Source organism: Rhinatrema bivittatum, chromosome 2, assembly GCF_901001135.1.
Source record: "Rhinatrema bivittatum chromosome 2, aRhiBiv1.1, whole genome shotgun sequence".
Taxonomy (NCBI): Eukaryota; Metazoa; Chordata; class Amphibia; order Gymnophiona; family Rhinatrematidae; genus Rhinatrema; species Rhinatrema bivittatum.
Window position 1 is genome coordinate 486,780,944 of NC_042616.1, and position 22,860 is coordinate 486,803,803.

Here is a 22,860-nt window from a genome sequence, read left to right on the forward strand (position 1 = left end):
TTCAACACAGCTGATGATGGAAGTCTCAGAGGCAGACTGGATACCCACGAGGCTTGAACAGGCTTGGCAGCAGCGCCGGACATTCCCGAAGTGCCTTCCCCACCTGAAACACAATTGGAGCACAAACTGGCACAACTGAACCGTGACTGCGATCCACCACAAGAGGGATAAGCCTTTCTGCACACAATTGCCATGTGGTCTGGGGCCACGCACTGCACACACACAGCTTCATTGGCCTCAAAAAAGGAAGCCGGTGAACAGGTCTGCATTCCTGATCAATGAACGGATACCGCAAATGCAGCTAACCGCAAGGCAGCCACTAACTTTTCTTTTGTTTTTTAAACAAACTTTAATGCTCCACTCCCAGACCAAGAGACATTAAACAAAACCAAACGGGATTTCTATGCCCTCAGAATCCACCAACTAAATTTAATGCCCAAGCTCTTTTCGAATACATCTCAGCCCTAACTAAAACACTACCCACCCCCCATGCCTGATGAGGAAGCCAAAACTAAATGTGAAGACCTTGCACTATTCTTTCATGATAAAATCACCAAACTACTGACACGCTTTCCATCAACCCCTTCACCCACTAGAAACCCCAAAAAAACCCTTCCACTGAACTAAATACCTTTGAGACCACTGCTGCTCCCGAAATAGAATCTAAAGAAAATGAGACCATCCTCACACCCTCAGACACAATCCCCACCAAAACCCTCCTGTCCATCCCTAATATAATAGCCCAACCTATAGCTGACATTATAAACAGATCTATCACACTTGGCACAGTCCCAAACTCTCTTAAACAAGCGATAGTTAAACCCATATTAAAGAAACCCAAACTTGACCCTGCTGATCTCGCCAATTATCGCCCTCTCTCTAACCTACCCTTCATAGCAAAAATCCTTGAAAAAACAATCATCAACTAACCGACTATCTAGACAAAACATCATATTCTATTCCCATCCCAATACGGATTCCGTAAATATCACAGTACTGAAACCCTCCTTCTTTCCCTAACAGATTACCTCCTTAAAGGCCTGGACAAAGGCCACTCGTACATCTTGGCTCTACCAGACATATCCTCTGCCTTTGACACCATCAGTCATAATATTCTACTCGAACATCTCAGTGAAATTGGCATATCTGGAGTCCCTCTCCACTGGTTCAAATCTTACCTTAGCAATAGGCAATACAAAGTTAAAATAGGAAACAGTGAGCCTAAAGCAATCACCCTGACAAGAGGTGTCCCGCAAGGCTCTCTTTGTCATCCACCTTATTCAACATATACCTACTACCCCTCTGTCACCTCCTCTCTCAACTTGGTCTTCCGCATTTTATATATGCAGACGACTTACAAATCCTCATACCTTTGACTAACACCCTACCCAATGCCATTAATACATGGGAAACTGCCCTCCTCTCAATTAACAATCTACTCACTAACATCAACCTTGCCCTCAATACAACTAAAACAGAATTCATGACCATCTCTCCACAAAACATCATCATCAATCTCCCCCCTCTCTATATGCTCCCACCCACAATTTCCTTTTCACAACATGTACGCGACCTAGGCGTTATATTAGACAACCAAATTAATTTAAAAAAATTTATTAACTCCACACTAAAAGAGTGCTTCTTCAAACCACATCCTAAAAAATTAAAACCCCTTCTACACCTCAACGATTTCCATACAGTACTCCAAGCCAGCATCTTTTTGAAAATTGATTACTGTAACGCCCTCCTCTTGGGCCTACCCAAAAACACAATCCACCCCCTCCAAATGCTACAAAATGCTGTTGCCCGCATCCTCACTAGTACCCACAAAAATGAACATATCTCCCCTGTCCTCAAGGAACTGCACTGACTTCCAATCTCATCCCGGATCATATACAAGACCCTTACCATCATACATAAATCTCTACACAACCATAATATGCAATGGTTCAACGATTCCTTACTATTTTGCACCTCCACAAGACCCACCAGAAATCAATACCTGGTAAAACTACACACCCTGTCATCCAAATTCACTAACCTCTCTACCATCAAAGATCGTGCACTTTCTATTGCAGGACCTGCACTATGGAACACCATGCCTGCAGAACTACGCCAAGAACTCTTCCCAAAAAATTTTAAACAGAAACTAAAGACCTGGCTATTCAAGCAGGCATATACCTGAATTTCTCTCTGTAACCCCCTTCTCGCAATACATCCTAATCTATACACCCCTTCCCTTCCATCTATCCCTGCTCCTCGTAACATCCTATCCTTTCCTCTATGTTAAGTTTTTTGAAGCTCCCTATCAAACTTCCTGACACATTACAGCACTCCTCCAAACCTAACTCCTACCTCAGAAATGTCTTCCCCTTCATTGCAATACCTGTTATACTGTAAATATTTAGTCATTTCTTATCACAATTACTGTTTTAAATTTTAGTTCTAACTTGTTTTAAATATCAGTTCACTGTAAAGCTTTTTATGCTACATTCATGTTCTGTGTAAATCGATGTGATGTTTCCCAACGAATGTCGGTCTATAAAAAATGTTAAATAAATAAATAACAGACAGAAAATAAAAGGGGATACTTCCCTGCTCCACCGGGCTAATCAGATGCAGAGCTGCCAGCAGGTCTCAATGCTGCCTCGTGGAGGATGAGGGATCTGGACCATCAGATATACACCCCATGGAATTCAGGATCGAGCTACCAAAAAGGGTCATTAACCCTCTGCTCATCTACCTCAACTAGCGGGGATAGCTCCTCCAGGACCTAGCAAACCCCTGGGAGGATCCGGTAAATCATCTTCTCTCTCCTACTTTTTTCTGTACTTCAGACTGCAGGTTTTAAATCATCTAACATCTGCTGGAGACAGAGAAATACTGAGGAACTGCAGGTGGCACACTAGGTTATGAGGCAGTGCCAGTGAAACTTTCTCTGTCTCCATCTGTTGGCAGGGATGCAAAAGGACTGATTTGTGGTATGAACAGAAACTAGATTCTTTGTGCATTGTGATGGATTGGCATAAGAATAATCCAAAGATTAAGATGTACATGAGCTTTCATTACCACACCTGAAGAACATACAGAGTCTCAACAGCCCATGTGCATCCTCTTCTATGCATTATTCTTATGTTGGTCCAACAAAAAGGTATCACATCCTACAAACAATTTAAGACCAGATTAATCTTTTAGATATTGTATCAGCCCTGCCAGTGTCCCTTTAAAACATTCATTCATTATATCCACAGTAAGCATAGACAGCAAGTATCTCAGATGGTGACAGGATGCAGAGGTTCAATGCTGAAGGATATGATGTGCAGTGTCACACTCACCAGCCAGATTATTAAGAGCCACCACCTCCTCAGCAGGAATGATCAGCAAACTGAGGGGCACAGAAAAGATGGTCTGAAAAGAGAATATGGGTAAAGGTTTAGCACCATTTTCCCATGCAAAAGGAACTGAGACAGCACAATGAGCTCAAAACACTTGCATCCTGAGTATTTTTCCCTTTCCTTATACCAGTTCAGTTATACTGGCTCAACTACATATAACAGCTGACCATAATTACAATTTTATTGAAAACATTCAAAAACTAAATCTCAAAATTTAGAAGAGAATTCAAAACAGTTCCCAATTTAAATATTTTTCACATTTTCAAATACTTATTCAAATAAGACATATCTATCCATAACTTCTTGGAGAATTTTGTCCACATACACAACTATTCAGTACTTTGTAAGAGTCTTCACACCCTTGTGCATTTCTCAAATTCTGCCAAGAAATATAAATCAAAATGCATTAGAGTAGGAATTCATTTTACTTATCTGTATGGCATACTTTATACTTTCAATGTGAGCAAACAATTATAGAAACATTGCAAAAGAAACTAAGAATAAAAATCCAAAAAATCTTTATTGAATAAGTCTTCATATCCCTTGTCTTAAAACTCGGTGGCAAGGCCTTTTGCAGCAACAACCATCATGAGTCGATTAGGATAAGTGTCTATCGACTTTGCACAGTGGGATAGAGCAATCTGTATCCATTCTTCTTGGCAGAACTCCTCCAGCTCTTTCAAGTTGGCTGGGGGATTGTCTGCTGACTGAAATCTTCACATCTTGCCAGGTATTTTCTATTGGATTCAGGTCGGGCTTTGACTGAGCCACTTGAACACATTCACTTTCTTTTGTTAAGACACTGCCCTGCTGAAAAGTGAATCTTCTCCTCAATCCCAGGTCTCTGGCAGACTGGAACAGGTTTCCCTCCAGGATCTTCCTGTACTTTGCACCATCCATCTTTCCCCCGATCTTCACAAGCATCCCCCATCCCTACTGCTGCAAAGCATTCCTACAATACAATGCTGCCATCACCAAGCTTTACTCTACGGATGGTGTTAGCAGGGCGACATGCTATGTTTGTTTTACACCACACATCACTTAGTATGGAGACCAAAAAATTCCATGTTGTTCTCAAACAAAAGAATCTTCTCCCACATGCGTACACTGTTTCCCAAGTGTTAACTGGACATATCATATAGCTTTTCTTCAGCAGTGGCTTCCTTCTTGCCACCCTCTCATACAGGCCATGTTCATGGAGTAATCTCCAAACTGATGAACAGTCAACATTTTCCCCAGTCTCAGCTAGAGAGCTCTGTGGTTCTTTTAAAGTTATCGTAGGCTTCACAGTGACCTTCCACAGCAGTTTCCTTAACCCATGGATATTGACTTTGGAGGGAAGGCCTGGTCACATCAATGTCTTGGTGGTGTCAAACTGTTTCCACTTTACAATGATGGACTTGATGGTGTCCCAAAGTATAGTCAATCACACTGAAAATTTCTTATAGCCTTACCCCAATATGTTCCTTTGCAGAACATTATCCCAGAGCTCTTTTGGCAGCTTCTTGTTTTGATCTTTGCTTCAAATTCATGTCATACAACAGAAACAGCTCGATTCTCCATCCAGGAATTTTTGAATCAACTCAAATACTGTGATTGGACACAAGTGGGATCTATTTAACTTATTATGTGCCTTGTTAAGGCAATTTTCTGAACTGGAGCTCATTTGGGTTTACTATGACAACATATTTGAAGACTTATGCAATCATGACTTTTTCATTTTTATTCTTACAGTAATTACCATTTGGAATACTTCTGTAATTGTTCTTTCATGATAAAAGTGTAGAGCACTGTTGGGTAGATCAGTGAAACAAACTCCTACTTTAATGCATTTTGACAGCAGAATGTGAAAAAAACGTACAAGGGTGTGAAGACTTAACCCTATATACATCACTATAGAAACAGAACATGATGGAAGATAGAGATCACATAGGCCATCTACTCTGTCTATTTTCCATTCTTGCTGCATAACAGATTACTTGAACTTGAGATTTACTTTTCAGCACGCATTGTAACGTTTTGGCTGGCCACAGGACGGCCTCGTGACTGGCCGCACCTACTCCTAACACCGCCAAAGCTGCAGGATGCTGTTCGGATCTCTTCACGGCAAGGTTGCCGCCATCACAGGCTTAGCCCATTATGCTGTACCTCCCCTCCCCCCCCCCTCCTAGGTGTACGTGCACGCAAGCACCCTGATCTTCAAGGCCCCATGGCGGGAAAATTCTGGCAGTGCTTCCTGATGATGTCAATGCAGTTGGGTTTTTTTGTTTTTTTTTTTTTGTAAATATCTTTATTGGAACAGTCAGTATCTCAGCAAACAAGAACAAATAACAGTAAGAACACAGGTAGATAACAGTGGAGATGAAGCACTGTCGTATACATCCAACAGATAGATCAACCATAATCTCCATGCTGACAAAACATCAGAATATATGGCGTTCGAAACATCTGACTGTTTCCTTTTTTTATTTGTTCGTATCTCCCCCTACACAGAGAGACAGCAACCCTTTATAGGTAGAAGCCTATTCCCCCCTCCCCCCCCCCTCAGTTGGGTTTTTAAACCCCAGCCATGCTCCAGCCCATTGCCTCAGCAACATGTCCTCCTCCTCCTGCTGTGCATATTTGCTTCATTGTCTCTATGCCTTGCCTCCTTGCTGTTGCCTTATCTTACCTCCTTGTTACCATGCCTTGTTCTGCCATATTGTTGCCTTGCCCTGCTTGCTCCTGCAGTGTCTTGGTCCCCAGTGCCTTATCTTTGTCTAGTCTGTTCGTCTCTGCCTGAATTCTGGTTCTGATCCTGGCCTCGGACTCCTGATTCCTCTTGTGGACTGTGGCCTAGCCCAACCTCAGCCTGGACCTCATCACTGTTTACTCGCTGCCTGCCCTGACCTCTGCCCGCAACTCGATGTTGTCTGACCGCTCCTTACAGGTCTCTCGCCTAAGCCCTGCTGGCCCCTGGAACCCAAGGGCTCAACTCACAGGGACAGGGCTGGTATAGGTGAAGTCCTAAAACCAGTCCTTGTAAGAGTGAGTCCACCTACTGTTATCGTGGGCCTTGCAGGTTCACCTGCAAGTCTGCATCAATCACGCCACAGTCCAGGAGCTCACATCTGAGACACATGTTCTTTACTCATGTGCTTAAAAAAAAAAAAAAAGACAACTGCTGATGCAGTAAGCTAATGGTATACTAATGCATCAGGATTTTAAAAAGTGTTCTAACCTGATAATGTGCAAAGGCTTAGCACGCATTAAAATATTTAAGTGAGAACGTGTTTTGTACACATATCCTATTTTTGCACATATAACATGATTTTTGTTCAGAAAAACCCAATCTGTGTACAAATCCCCGGCACAGGACCCCCACAACACAAACTCCAAGTTCAACCCTATACATTAACATTAGCCACAGGAACATTACTCCATCTTTGACTAGGAGTTAAATTTTGAATGTTAAAAAAACATGGGATATGCCTATGCATCTCTCTGCATTGGGGGTAACATCTAAATCCTTCATCAACATGGGATGTGCATGGAGGAGTGATGATTTGTGTACACGTGTTGGTAAGCGGTTGTGTGCAAAACTCCTTATCAAATTGGGAACAAAGTTCTACCTACAAAAATGTATGCACAAATGCTCACTAAAATGTGGTATGTATGTTATCAGGCCCTTAAGTTCTGATACTGTTTTTACCTTCCCCATTCATGTTTCTTTTTTTTTTTTTAAACTATCCTATTTTCTTTGTGACAGTGTCAGAAGATAAAAGATTTCATTTAACTAATTTGAGAAAACAAAGGATAATGTACAAGACTGAGGATGCTGTGATCTTTAGCCTAGCATTTTGAATATGAAGTCTTTTGGATAAAAATGGTGGAATTTATAAAGGAAATTATAGATATTGGATTACCAGCTGAGCCCTGTCTTACCATTCAGCCTGATAGTATCCAAGATGAACTCTATTAAAAATAAGCTTATTACCCATCTCCTCATGGCAGCCAGATTTTCAATAGCTGAAACATTGGAAAATTAAGATCCTCTGGCCATGAAGGACTGGTTGAAAAGAATCTGTGATACACCAGAGTAAATAAAAAAAAAAAGCTATGAAATGTTTTACTGAACAAAACCTCAGAGCGTTCTAAACTGCTGCAAATGAGCAGTTTTTGCTCACTCTGTTTCACAAAATGATATACACAACTCACTAAACCATCACAGTTTGTGGTCTGATATGTATTTTTGGATGTTCTTCCCAGGATAAGAATTTCATTATATATACATTTTTTTACCTACTTTCCTTCTCAGGGTTTGTTTGTTTTTTTTATTATTTTTAGTACAGTTTTTTATATTGTCAGTATCTGTAATTCAGAACAGAAGATTCTGCAAGAGTTGGCCTGTTTAGCAAAATGATAAAAATACAATTAATGTTTATCTTTAATCTGTTCTTTTTTTCCTGTATTCGTTCTCTTTGTATAAGCTTTCAATCGGAATATTTTTTGGATTTTCAGTTGTGAGACTATGAACTTTGTCTACTTAATTGAGATATTTTTGAACATTTGCAATACATTGTTTCTGGCCAAGTCCACAATAATTAATTCTATCTGGGGAGTTTATTACAAACCATGACGGTGGCAAAATGAGTATCTTTGTGCCTGTAAGATTTCCACTGAGATCTGTTGTTTCCCTAGTAATACCTCCCTTCTCTTGCAATCCTTGAACTGACAGACAGATGACAGCCTAACTCTTGCTGTACTCCGCAGTTTCTGGCAACCTGGACTGAACAGGTTAACCTGTCGTTTACCTCAAAGTGAGGCCTGGAATGCATACTTCCTCAGTCTCCACAAGGTGGTACAATATTACAACATTCTGTATTGCCACTGGTCACAAAGTTAGTGTCTTGGGCTTTTATTCACTGTATAATACCAACTCCAGAGTGACCTAACCATCAATTTGCCAGAAATCTCAGCCTTGGCTGGGAATGCAGAGGAACCAGATCTGTGCCAAGGCCTTGTCCCAGCTCTACACATTCTTGTAAAGGACAGCCAAACCTGAACTTCTCCAGGAACTGGCTAAGTAGAGTAAAATGTATCTAGTTAGCATTAACTATATGAAACCTTATTTTATCTATTAGCTTTTTGCAAACTAAATGTTTCTGTTCCCTATAATAATTGATAATAAACTCTTTAGTTTATTAGCTCTGCCTTATGACTGACAATTCCAGCACTTTTTGTTTTTGGTCTGTAAGTGCATTTCTAGGATTTGTATGACCCTTGGGGTTGCATGGAATCTCAGTGTATCTGGAAGCCATCAGTGGCTAGGAGGCTGCCAGTGTAAGGGCATGTAAACAGGTGCAGGCAGGATTAACCCTGAGTGAGTGGGTAGGGATAATGCTAAAGAGTTATATGACAATGACCTATAATACCTAAAGCTAGATGATGCCTATTTCATGGTTTTCAATTAAGCTATATTTAAAAATATAATTATATTTATTTATTTATTTATTTATTTCGAGGCTTTTTTATACCGAAGTATAGCGGGATGCCTTCACTCCGGTTTACAGGATAAACAACTTATACATAGTGGTGACCAATTGGTAACTTATACAAATACGAATATAACATCTTATATAACTTAAATAACTTGGTAAACAGATTGGTGACTAGAACAGTCACTGGGGCACTCTAGCAGGGAGCTGAGATAGGGTGGGGAGGGGGCCAGGGGGAATCAGCTGAGGCGGGCTGGATAGAGGGCTGTGTAGCAAAAATTGAAGAACAAGAGACAAGGAGGAGAGGGCGGGAGGGGGGGGTGAAGGAGGATGGGACGCCATAGGGGTGGTAGGGAGAGGGGAGGGGTGGGAGGTCAGGGAGGGGTTGGGGGAGGGTAGGACGGGGGAAGTAGGTGGAGGTGTTTGGGTATTAGTTAGGGAGGGGGGTGGTAGAAGGGAGGGAGGGGGGAAGAGGGGGAAGAGGTGGGAAGAGGGATGTGGATGGCTTAGCCGACTCCGTCGCGGAAGGTTAGGTTGAAATACCAGGTTTTGAGTTCTGTTTTGAAAGATTTACTGTCATTGAGTGATCTTAAGTAATGGGGAAGGGTGTTCCATAATTTGGGTTCTGCGACGGAGAATGAATATGCAGTCTCAATTGGTTTATGAAACAAAAAAATCCTATGATGCTACCAATGTGCACCTATCCTCTGTCATAACTTTAAAGGTAAGTCTTTCATTCTACCACACTGGAAGAAACTTTTTCCCAGATGACGTATTTTGTTTTTCTTTTTTGCAGTGGCATACTCAAATGAGGTCATTCTCATTTGCATACTTTGTTTTTGAGGACTATGGTTTAATGAAGCATTTTTGTTATTTTCAAAATTAAGAAAGAACACTAAAAGGCAAAAACCATAAGATTTGCCATATTGTGTCAGACCAAAAGTCCATCAAGCCCTGTGTCATGTTTCCAACAGTGGCCAATCCAGGTCACAAGTACCTGGCAGAATTGGAAAAAAATGACCCATCCCATGCTGCTTATTCAAAGGATAAGCAGTGGATTTCTCTAAGTCCACTTTAATAATGGTTTATGGACTTTTCTTCCAGGAACTTGTCCAAACCCTTAAACCCAGCTGTACTAAGAGCTTTTACCTCTGGCATTACCTAGTAACTTCACTCATGTGCCCTAGTCTTTGTATTTTTTGAAAGAGTAAACAACAGATTTGCGTTTATCCTTTCCACTGCACTCATTATTTTATAAACCTCTATTATATCTACCCTCAGCTGTCTCTTTTCCAAGCAGAAGAGCCTTAACCTCTTTAGCCTTTCCTCATAGGAGAATCATTCTGTCCCCTTTATCATTTTGGTTTCCATCATTTATAGCTTTTCTAATTCTGCTACATCGCAGCTTTGGCAAATGTAGACGGGAGGCAATTTAAACTTCGCCCATGACACTGCCTGAGCACTAGTGGAATGAGCCTTAACCTGAGTAGGCAATGGCTTTTCAGCATCCACATACGTGGCCGTGACTTCCTCCTTAATCCAGCAAACTATAGTAGCCTGTGAAGCTGGTTCGCCCTTCTTCCTTCCACTATGAAGGACAAACAGACGATCCCTCTTTCGGAAAGGTTCAGAAACCTCCAGATACTGCACGACAAGTCTCTTGATATCCAAAGAACACAGGAAGCGAAACTCCTCCATGTCTCTGACCTTATCCTGAAACGGCAAGGAAATGGACTGATTCAAGTGAAATTCCGAGACCACTCTGGGCAAGAAGGATGGAACAGCACGCAGCTGTAATGCCCCTGGAGTCACCCGAAGGAACGGTTCCTGGCAAGACAAAGTCTGCAGATCGGAAATTCAATGTGCAGAACAGATAGTCACCAGGAACACTGTCTTCAAGGTCAATAACTATAAGAAAAGGCTAAGCAGTGGTTGGAAGGTAGGGCCCGCCAAGAATTCTAACACCAAATTAAGACTTCACAATGGAACAGGTATCCTCAAAGGAGGCCGAAGATGCTTCACTCCCTTCAAAAAATGGGCCACATCAGGAAGAAATGATAAGGAATCACCATTCACTGGGCCCCTGAAACAGGCAAGAGCCTCAACCTATATTTCAAGGAATTAAAGGTCAATCCTTTATTTAACCCATACTGCAAAAATTCCAGAATGAAAGAGATCTTAACCAAATGAGGAAGAACACCTTGATCCTCACACCAGGCCTCAAACACTCTCCAAACCCACACATAGGCCAAGGAAATGAAGAACTTCTGAGTGTGTAGCAATGTAGCAATCACCGCAGAAGTTATATCCATGCTTCAACAAGTGAGCCCTTGCAAGGGCCAAACTATAAGATAAAACCACATCAGATCTTCGTGAAGGACAAGTCCCTGCGGCAACAGATTAATGTGCAGTGGAAGACGAAGGAGGGGTCTCCACCAGGAGTATTTGCAGATCTGCATACCATGGTCGTCGGAGCCAATCCAGTGCTACCAGGAGTATCAACCCCATGTGGCCTTCGATCCTGCGAACTACCTTGCCCAACAAGGGCCACGGAGGAAAGACAAAGAAACTTGTCTTCAGGTCAGACCTGGTCGAGAGCATCTATGCCCAGGGACCACAGATCGCTCTTGCAACTGAAGAATCGAGGAACCTTCGCATTGCGAGAAGTTGCCAACAGGTCCAAGAACGGAAGGCCCCAGTGATCCTCTATCAGCTGAAATGCCTCATCCGACAACACCCATTCTCTTGGGTCCAGGTTCTCCCTCCTGAGAAAGCCTGCTCTTATATTGTCTTTTCCTGCAATGTGAGGCTGAGATCATCTGAAGATGTCTTTCCACCCATTCCATAAGTTGGTCTATTTCCTGCGACACTTGCTGGTTCTTCCCTGTCGATTGATATAGACCACCATCGTTGCATTGTCCAAAATCACTTGGACCGCTTGACCCTGAAATCTGTGTTTGATTTGCAAGAATGCCAACCACACCGGCCAGGCTTCCAGGTGATTGACGTTCCAGAGGGACTCTTTGGTATTCTAACACCCTTGGGCCATCAGCTCCTGACAGTGAGCTCCCCAACCCTGGAGACTTGCATCGGTCATGAGTATCAACAAGTTCAGAGAGGTCAGGGAAACATCTCTTCTCAGATGAGCCTCCTGCAACCACCTCTGGAGGCAAGAGCAGATTTCCATCAGCAAGTGGAGCTGAACTGAATAGTCCTGAGACTGTGAGTCCAATGAGACAGCAATGAGCGCTGAAGAGGATGCATATATGCCCTCGCCCATGGCACCACTTCCAGTATTGCTGCCATCAAACCGAGCACGTGTAGATAGCAGGTGTATAGCGTTCACCAACTGATGCACCTATGACATCAATTTCTGAATCCGAACTTCTGGCAGGAAAACCTTGCCCTGCCTCGAACACCTAGATACTCCAACAACTGAGAGGGATGAAGACTGCTCTTTGCCAGGTTCATCACCCAATCAAGCTTCTACAGCAAGATCAACTTACAGGTCACCAGGCAGCTCTCTTCCTGAAATTTGGCCTCCCATCACCCAGTCGTCCAATTATGGGTGTACCAGGATCCCATCTCTTCTCAACGCCGCCGCTACTACACCATAATCTTGGAAAACATTCTGGGAGCGGTGGCTAGACCAAAAGGCAGCGCTTGAAACTGATAATGGCGTCCCAACACCACAAAATGCAGAAAAAGTTGGTGCTCCAAATGGATGGAAATATGAAGGTAGGCCTCAGACAGATCCAGGGAGGTCAGAAATTCCTGAGTGCACGGCCATTATCAATGAGCATAAGGTTTCCATGCGAAAATAAGACACCCTCAAATGATGGTTGGCACTTTTGAGATCTAGGATGGGACAAAAGGAGCCCTCCTTCTTGGGCACCACAAAATAAATGGAATATTGCCCAATACTTTCTTGAGACATAGGCACTGGTACCACAGCCCTCAGCTGAAGGAGGCTTAGAAGCATAGATCCTACTGCCTACTTCTTCTGCGGGGAGTAGCAAGGAGACACCATGAATGCGTCCTGAAGAATACTGTGAAATTCCAGCGCATATCCTTCTCGTATAACATCCAGGACCCACAATACGATGTGATCTCAACCCACCTCTGATAAAAGAGAGAGAGGCATCCTCCTATCTCTTTTCCTAAAGATGGGTTGACAAACCTTAATTGGGAAGCTCAGGAGGATCCGCAGCCAGAGACCGCTCCTCTCTTGGGCTGTCAGGAACGAAAGGACTGAGACCTACTGAAAGGCCGAGTCCTCTGAAAGGTCGACCTTCTGTAGGGACGAAAGCGCTTGGAACTCCGGAGATAACCCCTCATACCAGAAGGGCGCTGCAACTGCTTCTTGTCCTCCAGCAACTGAAGGACTGGAAATTAGCCCCACTTATTGGCCAATTTCTCCAACTCACACCCAAACAAAAGCGAGGCTTTAAAAGGCATTTTTGTAAGATTAGCTTTGGAGGCTGCATCAGCTGACCAATTTCTCAACCATAGTTGATGCCTGGCTGCTACCACCGAAGACACAGACCAAATCACAGCCTGCATCAGCTAAAAAGGAGGCAGTGGTTCCATAACTGCTCTGGAATCCATTCCAGAATCATCAACTTCCTGAGAGAGAAGCAGACAAGATCATGCCACTAGGGCGCAACAAGAAGCTATCCGTAAAGTAATCGCCACTGCTTCAAAGGCTTGCTTAAGGATAGCCTCAATCCTCCTATGAAGCACATCCTTCAGGACCTCTCCTCCCTCCACGGAGATAGTCTGCTTAAAGATAGCACAGACCAGCGCATCCACTTTGGGAAAATGCAAACACTCCCTCAATATTGGATCCATGGGGTACAGGTCTTCCAATGATCGATCCCCTTTGACAGTTGCCTCTGGGGCGCCCCATTCAAGATCAATCAATTCCTGAATAGCATTCATAACAGGGAAAAAACAAGAGGCTTTTCGCAAGGAAATCAAAATGAGATTCTTCTTTGGTTGAAACATGTAATCTGCACAAGGAACACCCAGCATCTTTAAGGTCTGGGAAATCAGGGCTGGCAGTTCATCGCTATGAAAGAACTGCAACATGGTCTGATACAGTTCCAGTCCTGGAGAAATTTCCCCATCTTCCAGGGAATCAGGACCTGTCTCATCATCAGTGTCATCTGGGTTCCTGTCGGAATTACCCACAGCGAACAGAGGCGTATTCCAGCGCTTAAAAATAGAACTGGAAGAAAGAGGGGCCACTGGCTGAGGGTCCAACCTGAAAGGAGTGGGTGAAGCTGAGGACTGCGCCTTAAGAAAGGATTGCAAACCTTGAAAAAACGCCAAGAAAAGGCAGCTGGATCTAGTCCAAATCCAGAAGGAAATGAAGTGGGGCCCATTGAACTGCCATCTCCTGTGGAGGAATCATCCAAGGAAGTTCCAAGATCCGGCGTACTTCCAGACAGATCCTTAACCAGACCATCATCAGGTTGGGAGGATCCAGGTTTAGTGAAATCAGAGGAAGACAATTCTCCCTGAGCCTCTAAACAGTGCTGACACATTAGGCTGAGATGCCCGAATATGATAGCCAACACAGAGAGAAAGGTGCTTAGGTTTCTTGCTCACTGGTGCCAGCAGTGCACAGGCTACGGAGAATGAAAAAATTTCGAGTGCAGAAAATTTATGTGCACAAAAATTTGGCGCTCCAACAGTAAGTGCCACAAAAAGCACATGCACAAACTGGGTGGCAAAGCTTGGGCACACCGCCAATACTTAAAAATGTGTGCACGCCAAAGGCACTCCTAAAACTGAGTGCACTATGCACACCGATGTACCGTACAGTGCAGTAAAGCACGCACAGAAGCATGTGAAAATGCTGCCGTGGCCTACCACAAGGCACGCAGACAAGAAGCCTAATCTTGGGGGGGCCTAGCCTACTAGGGCCGCTCAACCTGCCAGGCTGCCCAGTTCCCCTAATCCCCACGGGAATGGGAATAAACGTCAGAATGGCACACAGAGCATGGTGACTGGAGGAAGTCCTGCAAAACCCTCTACACTGTCTCTGCCTTTACGTTTTTTGGTTTTTTTTAAACGTTCCTGAGCTCAACCTTACCGGCTGAGTACAGAGATGGTCTCCAGCTGCGGGGGGGGGGGGGGGGGGGGGGGGGGGGAGAGGGCATATGCCATCACCGGGCTCGGCCTTCTGCACCCGCTGCCTTTAAGCTGCACAATCAGCTAAGTCCACGCAAACCCAGCCACCGAACCAAAGCACACATTTCAGGGACCACAGTAATCACTTCAGGAATTCTCAACTGGGGGAGGGATCATCTGGCATCACCGCAGAACAGCAGGACTTTCCTTATTCCATTTTAAATTCTTCTTCCAAAATCTGAAACAATCCCCATAGGGAGATGCATGTCCACCATCTGCTGGAGACGGAGAATACTGGCAGGCTGGTGTCACTGCAGGAGTATATATACTGTGACATCAGTTTGCTCCATCTCTATCCTCTGGTAGGGAAGCATAACCCACTGGTCCTGAGTCCATCCATCTACATGCTAGGAAATTTCTGTTTTCTTCTCCATTCTTTTCCTAATAATTCCTAGCATTCTATTTGTTTTCTTGGCTGCTGCCACTCACTGAGCAGAGGATTTCAACATATTATCCACAATGATGCATAGATCATTTTGCTGGGTGATGATTCCCAATGTGGAACCTTGCATTCTGTAGCTATAATTTGGGTTGCTCTTCCCTATATGCATCCCTTTGCACTTGTCCAATTAAATGTCATCTGCCATTTGGATGCCCAGTTTCTCAAGGTCCTCTTGCAATTTCTAACAACCCTCTTGTGATTTAACAATTTTCAATAATTTTATATCATCAGCAAATTTGATTACTTCACTCATTGTTCCCATTTCTAGGTCATGTATTTATACTGTATAAATATATGTTAAAAAGCAGTGTTCCCAATATAGTAAACATGTTCTAAGAAGAAAGCCTAAAAAAATTAATCACACAGCATCTATTTTCTAACAAAGCAGAATGTTACTGTGGGAAGAGACTCCAAAATGGATGGAGTATTTAATTTAAGCAGTATTTTGATATTCTATGACTATGGTAAAAACAGGGTTAGTCTGTAGTATTGCAAACACTACAGCCTACCCTTCAACTACTTCGAGAACAGAGTCAGGGGGAGAGGTACAAAGAGCAAACTCCAAGGCAGATAAGGCCAGCTTGGTGGTAGAGGGACCTGAGTTTGATTTCCAGCTCAGGTCTTCTGCTCCCTGGGTTGGCTGGGACTGTTGTGGAGGCAGCATTCACAGCACCTACAGGTAGGGAGTCATAGTCATTGCTCAAAAGTGATACCCTGCAGCCAGATTTAGTGTCTATAATTGCAGGGTTTTTAAACAATTTTTTTTTAGAAAGAACCCTGGTACATGGCCCTCAATCGATGACTCTTCCTGCAATGATTAGATTAAAGTTGGGAGGGGGATAAATCCTTGGGTTGTCCTGAATGAAAGCACCAGATTCCAGCCCTGGTTCTGATTCAGCTGGAAGTGCAAAAGGAGAAGGAAGAAATTGCCAGATTAGAAAAAGAAGGTGGATAAAGGGACCACCACTTAGTGATACTTCAGGCCATGGATTAGCCAGGTTGGTACTATCAGGATACAACTCCTCAGAAGCAAACTAGATCAGTGATGGCTGGGTACTGTCCAGCAAGGCCATGGAGATCAAGGAAGCTGAATGTTCCAGCAATAGCCTCACTAGTTTTTGGTAGCTGTTTAGATTATTACAAGGGGTTGCAGTTTGACATTGATTTAAGTATAGGATCTTGTATGCTCATCCACCTAGGATGGTAGAGAACAAATGAGGATAAAACAAAAAGTGACTTGGATAAGCAGAGATATCCTACAAGCAGCCAAGCTGCAATGGCTGCCAAATGAGATAAATCATTGCAGTGCGGTCAGGAATAATTGGGCAGGCTGGATGGTCTGATTGGTCTTTTTCGGCCATTGTCTACAATATTACTATTATAGAGAGAAAAACAGCGCAGTCTGGTCAAGATCTGGAAAGAAGGGCAAAGCAAAGAGGAAAACCAAGCAAAGAGAGATCTGCTGCACCATAACTGCTAACTTTCCTATGATGACGATACTGGCATTACTGCTTATGGATTTCCCTTTTGTTCTAATTCAACCTTTCTTATGCCAGAAATAGAAGGACTAGGAGGCATTCCATGAAGTTAGCAAGTAGCACATTTAAGACTAATCGGAGAAAATTCTTTTTCACTCAACGCACAATAAAGCTCTGGAATTTGTTGCCAGAGGATGTGGTTAGTGCAGTTAGTGTAGCTGGGTTCAAAAAAGGTTTGGATAAGTTCTTGGAGGAGAAGTCCATTAACGGCTATTAATCAAGTTTACTTAGGGAATAGCCATTGCTATTAATTGCATCAGTAGCATGGGATCTTCTTAGTGTTTGGATAATTTGCAGGTTCTTGTGGCCTGGTTTGGCCTCTGTTGGAAACAGGATGCTGGGTTTGATGGACCTTTGGTCTGACCTAGCATGGCAATTTCTTATTTCTTAAAAAAGGTAAAATGCTAAGTTTCTCCTGCCAAAAGGAGAAGAAAGATATTATTGGTTAAAATGAGAATGCCCCCATCAGCCAACTGGTTTTAAATATATAAAAAGAGAAGTGGGTTATTATATAATCTCTACAAAAGAAAAGATTAGTCATGAAATCAGCTCTTACAAATACAAGTAAAAAATCAGCAGCAACTCAACCTGGCTTTTCGGTCGCTCAGCATTCCACCTTGCTGTTTTCAACCCTGTAGCTGGATGATATGAAGCCCTGCTGGTGCCTGGTTGCTGATCTGTTTCTTGTAGACTAAGGCACTCGAGCACTGTGCTCTTTAAAGTGCAGAGGTTTTCTTCGTTCATAACCATCAGCAACTGAGTAAGAGGCCCATCTAATTTGCAAAGAAAACAAGGGAAGAAAATAATCATTTTCGGGAAAGGTTATTTAATTTTATTTTAAAGGATAACGACATATACTTTTCTGGATCCCTCATTCCATGCAGTTTGCACTTCCTCCTTTCTACTGAAGTTTAGTCTGAATGTCCATTATTTATATTCACATTTTTCAGAAGAGTCACTGAACCAGCCAAATTGATTCCCAAGGGTGCCTGGCCTACTTAAAATCGTTTTTGCAAAAACTCTAGAACAGAAAGGAATACGATCACTAAACTTGACCAAATATTGCTGAAAACCAAAAAGAGTGCAATATACTGTTGCCCATTATAATTCCAGGCATAATAAATTACATTGGTCCTTATATTGCCTTGGGGTGCTTATTTGCATGGTGGCTGGGTAGCAGAATGTTAGATCATGGAATTCATTCTCAGTTGTGCCGAAAACTACAATACTGCATTATGCTGTTTCGTTTTGCAGTAGCCAACAGGATGCTCTGGTGCAGAAAAAGAATGATGGCCAAACCATCTGCATGTTTTCTTTACAAATTTAGCATCATTAAGAACAGTTTAAGACTTATTCCTCTTATGTCACAGGCCTTATTCAAATCCATCCTAAAACCCCACTTTTTTGAGACTGCTTTAATATCTTAATCCCTGTTTCTTTCGATCATAGCCTTGTTGATTTTTCATTAATTTTCTATAATAAATATAATTCCCAAAGATTCATTTGTCTTGCATGTTTGCCTTGACTAGACTATATAGTCGGTGGCACAGAGACTGTTGCTTATGTGTTTTTGTAACATGCTGTATACATCTAGAAGCACTACAGAAATAATAATAGCAGTGACTTGTACCTTTCAGACAGTAAGGCATATATATGGAAAGAAGGTTTCATTGATACAATCCCAACAAGAAAGCATTGCTTTTATTTGTAGCCAGTCTGAGCCAACACCTACTGCTAAATTGGTCAAAGCTCACATGCTAAATATTGAACACGCATTTCAAGAGTATTCAAACGTTGGCAGAGTTAAAATGTCATCGCCAGGAATATATAGCACCGTACACTGGGGTGTTCAATTCCATCCTTTAAGGGCCATATACTAGTCAGTTTTTCAGGATAATCCTAATGAATATGCAGGAGATAGATTTGTATACAGTTGAGGCAGTGTGCATGTATATTTATTTCATGCGTATTCATTAGGGATATCCTGAAAACCAGAATGGTTTGTGATCCTCAGGACTAGAGTTGGATACCCCTGATATACACCATTAAAGAGAGAAAAATATTTTTAAGTAGAAAGTAATTTTTGTGTAATTTGGACTTTTTCCATAGCACCTAATTCTCCCCTCACCTTATCACAGAGCTAATCTTACTTATTTCTATACTGTTATATCTGTATGCAGTGCTGTACATATATACAAAAAGCTAATACCTACCCAATGGAACTTACAATCTAGTCAAGACACACAGACAACAAATTTTATGAATTTTATTTTATTACAGAAAACATGGTTAAATTCAGAAAGGTTACGGTTGGGGACAGATTTAAGATCTGCAACAAGGGGATGGGGAGATACCTCTTTGATCGACTCAGCATAACTCTAGAGCAACTCAAGCCCTTGAGTAACGCAAACAGGTCTGGTTTTCAAGATATCCACAATGAATATGCATATAAATCTATTTCATGCAAATTCATTATGGAAATCTTGAAAACCAGACCTGTTTGTTGCACTTGAGGACCGGAGTTGCCTACTTCTGGTCTAGAGTCAGAGGAAAAAATAGCTTATTTGGCATATGTGCCAAACCCAGAGATAACACAAAAATAACTTCATGTAAATAATGATTTACTCCAGTTAGGGGATATGGAGCACAAAATTATAGTGTTATGCACTCACAAAGGAAGGGTGGAGTTCGTTGATTTAAGCCAATCTAGTCAAAATGCTTAAGTTAATTGGCAGCTATCCTGGTAAAAATGTGTTATAAACTGGTGAATAGCAGATGAGTTGATGAATTGCTTTGCTTTTTGGACCCCTCCCAACTCTTTATGCAGATTCATGAGCAGCCCAAGAAGTATACCTCTGCTCCAGCTATCAATGTACCTGAGCAGCCTGTATCCTTCATACAAAGCTCTTCCATGTGATCCCTGCAACATTAAAAAAAAACTATTATTTCCCTGAAAGAGAAAAATCTTAAAACTCAAGCTGGGGAAAAATATACTCTGAAGATTTATTAAAAATAAATGTATCAGTTAATGTAATTACTATTATACTCTGAAAAATTAATGAAAATACTCTGTTTAGCAAGTTGCCATTTAAAGGACTCTTACTCTCTTTTCTTTAATTATATTTCTGACTGTTCATGCTCTTATACACTTCTGAGGACACATTTTAATTTTTAAAATATTTTAATCATCATCAAACTCCAGCTCACAAAAGGGAAAACAAAATCATTTTTGGCTGGAATGCATGAAAACAAACTATGATGTCAACACTCTCTTTGTGACAGACTATTCTATTAAGATACAATGGAAGTTTCAAATGGTACAAAGTCTTTTATGTGGATTTTCTTGCCTCTTGAGGATCATCTTCTAGGGAGAAATGAATACTAAGAAGAGAATTATCCTCCTTCCACCATGGTGAGCGGACAACTTAACTAGACTTTTTCTAACTTAGGGTCTGATTCATCAAGGTATTTTCCCATAGATACAGAATGGGAGAAAAGCCTTAGAGAGTCTGGCAGTTGGCCAGATAAATCAGACAATCAGAAGAGTGATGCCAATTAGTTTGCTGAATATGGTCAGATAAAGTCCTAGTTAGCTGAATAAATATACCTGGCTCATTTTAGGACTGCTCTCAGGCATGACCTGATTTAGCCAGGTAAGTTATCCAGCTAACTTAACTCCATCCCAGAGTACCTCAAATTTATCTGGTTAACGTTTATCCAGCTAAACAGTTAGCTGGATAAATCAGAGCTGTTCAGAGCAGTGGGGAATTTAAAACCTGCGTTTTGTCAAGATAAATTGCAACTTAGTCTATCAAAACATCTGAATATTGATCCTTAAAGTGGAAAAATCTGAAGCTTACTATTAAAATAATTTTAGAGCAAGTGCTTTTTCTTTAAATAGAAACATAACCTATATAATCCCTCTAAGATAATGTGGGTATGTTGTAGGAGAATACTTGCCAATAAAATTTCCAAAGCTGATTTATGTCTTGCGGTATAACCTTTGAATTCAGGGCCTACAGTTGAATGCTGGTGGTCAGCAAAGAAGCCTGGATCAAGTTACATGGCCCAGAGAGCAGCACACAAAAAGGGTACAAAAAACAAATAGCTACAGACACTCTATCTTACATTCACTGAGACTATGACATTTCTGTTTGCTTATCTTGTCTCCTAAATTCCATTGTGAGAGCACAATTCTCATCTTTAAAGCAGAAAGGCACATTTTTCACAGCAGCCCCTGCTGATGTTCACTAAAGAAAGGTGAAATTGGATCTTACTTGCTAATTTCCTTTCCTTTAGTCCTGCAGACCAGTCCAGACCAATGGGCTTCCCCTCCTACTAGCAGATAGAAGCAGAAGTCCAAATTATTGTCTTTACACCACCTCGTTATATAACCTGGCCTAGTTGGAGAAGGCTTCAGTAGTCTATTGCCCAAGCTGGCTACCCATGGGCAGTGTAGGAAAATTGGTTCTTATCTGCTAATTTTCATTCCTGTAGTACCACAGATCAGTCCAGACTCCTGGGTTTTGTAGCCCTGCCAGCAGATGGACATAGATAAAGTTTTATTGAAACTGCTACATAACCAATTGTGCCACCTGCAGTCCCTCAGCATGGACTTGTATCCAAGCCAAGATGCTCATAAATCAACTAAATTTAATAGCTCATCCGATACCCCACGAACAGAAGAGTAGTGGGGCTGTAACTCTCTCTGGGAAAGGAACCCAAGCAAAAAACAACAGCATTTATGGGTGGGTCTGTGGAATGATCTGTGGTACTACAGGAACGAAAATTAGCAGGTAAGAACCAATTTTCCTTTCCAGTATGTACCCAGATCAGTCTAGACTCCTGGGATGTACCTAAGCCCACTTAAATGGGTGGGACCTGGAGAGTCCCACTCGTAGAACATTCTCATCAAACCTGGCGGCAGTCAGAGCCCCGACTTCCAACAATAGGGTCTGGCGAAAGTGTTCAATGACTTCCAAGTCGCTGCCCTGCAAATCTCCTGTGGCAATACCTGCTGAACCTCTGCCCAAGAGGCTGCCTGCGAACTTGTCACCTGAGCCCTCAAACCTATAGGCACTGGCCAACCTTTAGAAATACAGGCCAAACCGATCGCCTGCTTGAGAACATGCAATTGAAGCTTTGGACGCTTGACATCCCTTTCTTGGACCACTCCAAAGCACGAAAAAGAGGTCCAAAGTACAAAAATCATCAGTGACTTTCAGATATCTTAATGTGTGCTGGACATCCAAAAGCCTCAGCTTCCTTGCATGAAGAGCAGAGGGATCCAGGACCGTAAAGGCCAGAAGTTCCACAGTCTGATAAACATGGAACCCTGACACCACCTTTGGCAGAAAGGAGGGCAATGTGCGCAATGACACACCCGCCTCTGACATTTGCAGAAAAGGGTCCTGGAATGACAAAGCATGTAGTTCCAAAATCCTTCTTGCCGAGCAAATAGCCACTAGAAAAAACACCTTAAGAGTTAAATCCTTCAGAGTAGCTCTCTTTAGTGGTTCAAAAGGAGCTGCACATAAGGCTGTAAGCACCAGATTCAAATTCCAAGATGGACAAGACTTCCTCACCGTAGGCTGCAAGTTCTTCATCCTTCGAAGAAAACCCACAATATCTGGATGGGTGGAGAGAGAACAACCATGTACCTGCCCACGGAGACTAAGAGCTGCTACCTGAACACTCAGCGAATTAAAGGCCAAACCTTTGACCAAACCCTCCTGCAGGAAGGACAAAATATGCGACACCACAGCCTGCAATGCCCCTACATCCCAATCCATACATCAGGACTCAAAGAC

General features: G+C 42.3%; 1 protein-coding gene across 1 annotated transcript in view; it reads right to left on the bottom strand.

Moving 5' to 3' along the window:
- LOC115085032 overlaps positions 1-22,860 on the bottom strand; it is a 113,556-nt gene that overhangs the window by 21,863 nt on the left and 68,833 nt on the right. The window contains exons 6-8 of the mRNA XM_029590550.1: positions 19,927-19,970; positions 17,639-17,823; positions 3,336-3,408 (exon numbers count right to left, since the gene is read on the bottom strand). Of these exons, the coding sequence (XP_029446410.1) occupies positions 3,336-3,408; positions 17,639-17,823; positions 19,927-19,970 (302 nt within the window). The remainder of the gene's footprint in view (positions 1-3,335; positions 3,409-17,638; positions 17,824-19,926; positions 19,971-22,860) is intronic.